This window comes from Lonchura striata, chromosome 7 (genome assembly GCF_050655825.1).
Source record: "Lonchura striata isolate lonStrDom1 chromosome 7, ASM5065582v1, whole genome shotgun sequence".
Classification (NCBI taxonomy): Eukaryota; Metazoa; Chordata; class Aves; order Passeriformes; family Estrildidae; genus Lonchura; species Lonchura striata.
The window spans coordinates 38,808,610-38,815,740 of record NC_140709.1 but is presented as its reverse complement, the minus strand read 5'-3'; the positions used below and the strand labels follow the sequence as shown (position 1 = coordinate 38,815,740).

The following is a 7,131-nucleotide window of genomic DNA, read 5'->3' as shown; positions in this document are numbered from 1 at the left end:
TGACAAACGCCAAAACCAGACGCACTCAGGGCATCGCAAATGCTGACACCATGCCCTCTCGCGCTCTGAGTCAGGAACTCATATTCGACTATTTCAAGGAGCCTTGTGTTTCTTCTCAGCCACAGCAGGTAAGCAGCCTGGGGCCAGGCCTGGCGGCCTCCCAGGATCGTGTGTCCCCTCAAGCCATGGTCTCTGGGCCGCCTCAGCCTTTGAGGCCAGCACAGTGTGGAAGAAGGGAAGCACTTCTTTGAAATACTTGGGGAAGTTGTTCCCTTGGACAACGCTCCATCTCTCCTCCATGCTTCCTCCAGGTGCCAGCCAAGGTGAAGAACATCCACCAGAGTCTCATGTCCCAAGTGACTGTGGATGCCTGGCTGCAGATTGACATTGTGAGGCTGGCAGAAGAACACCCTGCTGACGTGGTGCTGACCCTCCTGCGCTGTGCCCCAACGTGTGACAGGTACGGGGCCCACGAGCCTTGAGAGCTCAGGGCTCAGCAGCCCTTAGGGCCCACGGCCCTGCACAGCCTGTCCAATGGGCTCTGCCAGACAGGCAGAGAGGCCCAGGAGCCTCGGGCCCCTCTGTTTGCTGAGCCTGCTGCCAGTACTCCCCCCATGCCCTTCAAGGCTCTGTCACCTGGGCTCTGTCACGGGTGCACAGGGCATGGTGCTGTGACTGAGATGTCCCTGACACAGAGCTCTGATCCCACAGAGCCGCTGCAATGATGTGGAGAACCATAGGCTCGTCGAGTGCCACAGTGGAAAAGGTGCTGCCAACGCTGCTCTGTGTGATGCAGAACTGGCCTCTGCACAGCATGTGCACCTCTGATGGGGACAACGAGGATGTCTTTGCCCTGGCTGTGAGTTTCTGGAACTGGCCTTTGCTCACCCCCAGGTTGCCAGCAGCTCTCCATCCTCTCCATGCCTCAGTTGCTGGGCTGAAACCTGGGCTAGGGGCAGGCTCAGGGGGCACCAGGCCCGCTGCTCCCCCTGTGTCAGCTCTTGGGCCTTGCCCCATGGACACCTCGGCACTGAGCGCTGCCTTGGGCTGCTTCTTTTGCAGGCAACTCTGGGGCTCTGGGTGATTCTCCAGGTGCCCGAGTGCCACGAGGCAATGAACCTTTATTCCTCCCGCCTCTTTGTGGCTCTGCTCTTCCATGTTGTCATCACCACACAGCAGATACCACCAGAAGAAGTTGCTACATTCTGGAGAGCATGCTGGGAGGAACACCGCCTTCCCAGCAAGCCCAACAGGTCCCAGTCCCCCTGTCCTTCTAGTGTCATGGTAGCCAGCGCCAGCACTCCCAGTGTGACCTGGCCTTTGCTCTGCACACAGGTTTGCAGTGCGGGCCATGAAGGCTCTGCTCTGCCGACTGCAGTGGGACCATGTGCTGGTGGCTATGGAGCGCAAGCGTGGCTGGGACACGCTGCTGTGTGCTGACACCCAGCACTATGCCGTGGGTCTGCTGGCCAGGTGAGACCCCCTGCTCCCCACGGTCCCCAATATTTCTGCCCTGTGCCCAGGTGCCCCTCACAGTCCCTGCGGTCATGGGCCAGAGGGCCTTTTCACCGAGGGACGGCCAAGGGAACTGGAAAAGCCTTGGAGAGGAGGGTGCCCAGAAGGGGCCGCCTCACAAAGCGCCCACATCCTCTCCAGGGATGCTGGGGAAAGACCAGACCTCTGTGAGTCACTCCTGGGAGAGGTTTGGCCTTCCCACCTCACGGCCTTTTTCCCCCCTGCCAGGGAGTTGTGCCATGTCTTGATCCCCTACTGTTCCCGCATTGCATTCCGCCTGCTCCGGCCACAGAGCAGGGAAGAGCCGTGCTGGGATCTGCCCTTCCTGGCATTCCTGGTGGAGGTGAGCCTGTTGGCCAGCGCTGCCTGGCTCTGCTGCCTCCCAGCTCTCTGCCCTCTCGCAGCCGCAGCTGCCTGGGACGGTGCCCACGCCCTGTGCTGCTGCCTGGGCCCCGCCCTGTGCGGTTCTGGGCTCCTGCCGGCCGGGTCCCCTGTCACTGCCCTGTGCCTTTCAGGTCCTCGGGTGCCTGGACTTGAGTGAATGTGGTGACAGCCTTCTGGAGATGATGTCAAGGTACCTGCGGAGCGAGTGCAGGGAGCGGCGTCGCCTGGCGCTCCGAGGCCTCGTGGTGCTCACCAAGGATCCCTCGATGGTGAGAAGGAGGGAGCGGCTGAAGCTGCGCTGGGCAAAGCAGCCCCTTGGGCTGGCAGGGCTTCAGGAGCTGAGGCAGCCGCTCCCAGATCTCCTGCCTCACCTGCCCCAGTGCTTTGGGACAGGCCTTTGTCCTGTGGGCCCTACAGCAGCAGGGTGGGCTTGCAGTGCCAGGGCGGTGTTAGCAGTGCAGCTGGCCACGGCTTCCCAGCACAGCCTTGTGTTCCGCACAGGCCAGAAGAATGCACCCTCTGTCTCCAAGGCTTCTGGAGCTGCTGGGGGATTTAGATGCAGAGGTGGTCAGCATGAGCCTCTGTGTGTTCACAAATGTCCTCCAGCACAAAGGCATCCTGGTATCCAGCACCACTGCTCCGAAGCTCGCTGAGGCACTCCTCCTGCTCTTTGACCATGTAAGGCTCTGTGTCCACAGCCATGGGCACAGACTGCCCGCATACCCTTTTCCCTTATGGATTTTCAGACTTTTTCTCTGGTGAGCCTGGAATAATTGGCCTTAATGGTCTTATCCTCTTCTTTTCTAAAGGACAACAGCAATGTGCACTTGCTCTCTATTCAACTCTTTGACAAGATGATGAACTTGGTAGTGGATGAGGGAAAAAAGCCCATGAAGAAGATTTTGTGTCAGAGCTTGCTCCCACTTTTCTTGTATTGCCATGAGGAGAACCGGCGTGTGGCGAAGGTGAGGTTTTGTGTGATGCTGCTGGATCCCTGGGAGGGAGCCTGGGCTGCCTGTTGCCCTGGCGCCTGGAGGGCTGCAGCCTCCTCCAGGCCCTGGCACAGGGACACGGGTCCTGTGGCCTGGGCTGTGGAGCCATCTCTGGGTCCCTGCTGCTCTCCAGGCCTCTCGGGAAACGCTGCTTGGTGTGACTGAGTTTCTGAAGAAGAGGAATCTCAAGAAGCTGCTGAAGAAGGAGCAGCTGTCACAGTTTGCCAAGTGCCTGGTAAGGAGGGCCGGGAGGCCGCAGCCTCAGCCTGGAGAAGCCCCCTGAGCGCGGTGCTCGGTGTGCGGGCTGGCAGCTGTGCCCCTGCCCGCTGCTGCAGCCCGAGGCCGCGCGGGCTCTGCTCCAGGCTCCTGCGGGCCCAGCCGGGTGCCGATGGAGCCGCGGCCCGGCGGGGCTGCGGGGGCGGCACCGCGGCTCCCCGGGCAGCAGCCGGCCCTCTGCCCCCTCCAGAGCCCGGCGCCTGCGGCTGCTGGCCGGGCCTCAGGGCTGTGCGGGCAGGGGAGGCCGGGGCTGGCGCGGGGAGCGCCCGGCCCCGGGGCTGAGCCCGCGCCAACCCTTCTCTGCTGCCGCTCTCTCCAGCTGGCAGAGGACAGCAGCAGCGCGGCCGAGCTCCTGCGCCGGGCCCTGCCCTACCTGCAGAGCCCACAGGAGCCCCTGCGAGAGGCGGCCCTCAGGTTCCTGGGTGAGCCGCGAGCCCGGGCTCCCTCCCCGCCCCGCCGCAGCTCGGCCCCAGCCCCGCCTGCTGCCCCGGCAGCGCCACCCGGGCCTGCCGCCTCTGGCAGCCGTGCCCTGGGTTCGGCAGCGAGCGGCCAGGGCCCGGGCTGAGCCCTGCCGGGCCAGGAGGCCGTGTGGGCACAGGGCTGGCAGCGCCGCTGGCAGGAGCTGTGCCGCTGGGCCTGACAGGCTCTGTGTTCCCAGGGACGGCCGGGCGCTACCTGAAGGGACAGCCAGCCGAGCTTCATGTGCTCACTCAGGGTGAGTCAGGGCAGCGGGCTGTCAGCGGGGGCTGGCCGGGAGAGCTGCAGTGACGGCCAGGGAGCTGCAATGCCCGTCCCGGCTGCAGTCAGCTTCGCTCCTGGTGTGGACGAGGCCTGGTGTGGGCAGGGCTCAGAGAGATTTCAGGGACGCCAGTCGGGGGATTCGTGACCAGCGCCTTGCGGCTGATCCCCTTGGGTCCTCATCTCTCTTAGGCATGGCGAGAGCTGGGAGAGATGGCCTCAGCAGAAGAATCGCCGGGTGGCCCTCTGGGCTCTGACTGTGCCACTTTATCTGTCTTCCAGCCCTTGAAGCCATAGGCGAAGATGACAGCCCATCCTCCACTAACCTGGAAATTCAGGAAATTTTTGCACAAAGATGTGCAGAACTAAGGTCATCTGCTGGATTCACAGAACCAGGGTCCCAAGCAGAGTACCAGGAGACAGTGAAGAGAGCACCAGGACTCAATGTCACTGGACGTCCAGGCACACCTGATGCTGGCCACTGCTGCGCCTGCTGCAAGCTCCCATAGCTGCTGCCTTCCCCCTCCCTGTTGACAGCTCCTTCCCTCCAGCCCTCAGACCCTGCCCAATCCCTTTCTTTTGCCCCCATCTCATCCTTCCCTTTCCTTTCCATCAATAAAGTTTGGTTTCTCCCCTTTACCCGCATCTCTGTGGAGCTGAAGCGGCGCAAATCCCAGGCCCTGGGACACGCAGGCCCCTGCTGCTGTTCTCTTCCACGCCCTGTTCTGTGCACACACACACAGAGGAACGAGGGCAGATCAGGCTGGAAAGGTGCCTGTGCTGAAGGTGCAGTTCCACAACTCTGTGGAGTTGCAGATCCTGCTGAGCAGCCTGGAGCCCCTGGAATTTGGAAGAGCCAACCTGAGTATGCTCTGAAGCCAGCTGTGAGGGATTCCATGGCAAGCTTCCATGGAGGACAAAGGAGATTGGAATGCTGGAAGTTTTCAGGAATAGCTTCCTGAAAGCTCAGCAGTGCTCCATGCCGGCACAGGATCAGGGAGAGGGCAGAACCAGCGACCATCCGGACTTAGCAGGGAGCTTTGGGTGTGCCTGAGGGCAAACGAAGCAGCAGAGCGGTGCCCGAGACTGGGACGCGCGACCCTGCCAGTGCCCGGAGCGCTGTCAGGCAGTGCCGGGATCCCGGCTGTGGTTCTGGTCCCCACAAGTGAGGAATGGCCACCCCAGGCTCGGAGCCAGTCAGAAAGCCAACCAAGTGAGAGCAGAGGGAGGGCACCCTTGCAGTCTCTCTTGGGCATGGCCGCAAAACAGCCCCTGCTGCTTCTTCCTCCGCCTGTGTTTGGGGCGTGCTGGTGGCAGAGGCAGCCAGGCTGTGCTCTGCCTTCCACAGCCTGTTGGGAGCGGGCATGAAAAGCGCTGCATGCACAGCAGAGAGGCCTGGAAGGTGCTGGCAAGAGCGTCCTGAGGGAGCAAGGCTCTGGGCTCTGCCTGGGAACAGCCTGGTCTTGGTGCCGGGAGCGCAGGCAGGAGTTGAGGCAGGTGAAGAGGCAGTGAGCAGCTTGTGTTTGTAGAGGGCCTGGGGCTGCACGTCTGAGCCTCCACGTGGAAAGGCACTTGGGGGAATACCAGCTAGAGCTGGAGTGCCTGTGCTGAAAGGACATGAAGTCCTTCAGCCTTGCCAGCGTTTCTTGAGGGTGCGTTGGTGTTGAGCAGAAAAGCTGCACATTTGGGGTAATGCATTTGGAGGACAAGGGCTTGCTTCTCAAGGAAAGTGCTTCCCAGGGAGCTCTCAGTGAGGCAGGTGCAAGTGTCCCCCTTTGGCTCTCTGTGCTCCTTTTGGTCCTTGAGGACCGTTGGACTTGACAGAGGGGCAGGGGAAGGGAGAAGCCTGTGAAGAGCAGGTTTGGCATCCACCTGAACCTGCAGAGACCAACCCAAGCACCTGCAGCAGCATGTGTCATCCCCCTTTGGACAGAGGGGTAAGCAGAACCCTCTCTGTCCATCTGTGAGCCCCAAAGCTCTCTGTGGGAGCTGTGAATTAAAAGGCCTTTACACGCTCACTTTTCACATCTTCCCTGTCTGCTGTGTTGCATCTCTTGGCAAGATGCATTTGCCTCCTGCTTGCTGGGAGCTGCTGTGGCCCAGGGCCAGCACAGAGCTGGGCTGGGTGGGCCAGGCAGTGTGGTGGAGAGTCTTGGCTGATCTTGGTGTGTGCCTGGCCTCAGAAAAGGCTTGGAAGGTTTGCCTGCCAAGGTGTCCTGCTCCTTGGCTCTCCCTGTGCATCTTGGAGAGCACAAGGTAGGCATTTCTGGCAGCTGGGCATCAGCAGGCCTTCCAAGGGGGGCGTGTGGTGGAGCGAGCCCAGCTGAGATACCCCGAGAAGAGCCCAGGGCTCCTTGCTCCTCTCTGCTGGCCCGTGAGCGTCTGTCTGCTCTCGGGATGGCCCTGGCTGTGTCAGGGCTGCTGCGTGGACACGAGACAGCCGGTCCTGTCCCGCTGGGTCCCAGCAGTGCCTGGCAGCCATCCTGCATCCACGTCAGGATGCTGGCCAAGAGAGGCCCTGGAAGCTGAGGCAGCTGATTTGAAGCTTTTGCAGGTGCCCACAGGTCAAGGCCAAGAGTGTTCCCTCAGGATACAGCATTCCTGAGGGGCTTCCCCTGAGCTGCCTGATGCCACCCACTCCTTGTGGCACCAGTTACTTTCCTGTGGAATGTTCTCCATGAGGAGAACCGGCGTGTGGCAAAGGTGAGGTTTTGTGTGATGCTGCTGGATCCCTGGGAGGGAGCCTGGGCTGCCTCCTGCCCTGGCGCCTGGCGGGCTGCAGCCTCCTCCAGGCCTTGGCACAGGGACACAGGTCCTGTGCCCTGGGCTGTGGAGCCATCTCTGGGTCCCTGCTGCTCTCCAGGCCTCTCAGGAAACGCTGCTTGGTGTGACTGAGTTTCTGAAGAAGAGGAATCTCAAGAAGCTGCTGAAGAAGGAGCAGCTGTCACAGTTTGCCGAGTGCCTGGTAAGGAGGGCCGGGAGGCCGCAGCCTCAGCCTGGAGAAGCCCCCTGAGCGCGGTGCTCGGTGTGCGGGCTGGCAGCTGTGCCCCTGCCCGCTGCTGCAGCCCGAGGCCGCGCGGGCTCTGCTCCAGGCTCCTGCGGGCCCAGCCGGGTGCCGATGGAGCCGCGGCCCGGCGGGGCTGCGGGGCGGCACCGCGGCTCCCCGGGCAGCAGCCGGCTCTCTGCCCCCTCCAGAGCCCAGCGCCTGCGGCTGCTGGCCGGGCCT

The 7,131-nt window shown here is 62.3% G+C and overlaps 1 protein-coding gene across 1 annotated transcript; it reads left to right on the top strand.

Moving 5' to 3' along the window:
* Positions 1–2,339: 2,339 nt before the first annotated feature.
* Positions 2,340–4,432, top strand: LOC146766975 (maestro heat-like repeat-containing protein family member 6). The gene is made up of 6 exons (XM_085584723.1): positions 2,340–2,577; positions 2,709–2,864; positions 3,025–3,126; positions 3,487–3,589; positions 3,826–3,882; positions 4,188–4,432. The coding sequence occupies exons 1-6, from the start codon at positions 2,410–2,412 to the stop codon at positions 4,412–4,414; spliced, it is 813 nt and encodes a 270-aa protein (XP_085440849.1). The 5' UTR covers positions 2,340–2,409; the 3' UTR covers positions 4,415–4,432.
* The last annotated feature ends 2,699 nt before the right edge of the window (positions 4,433–7,131 follow it).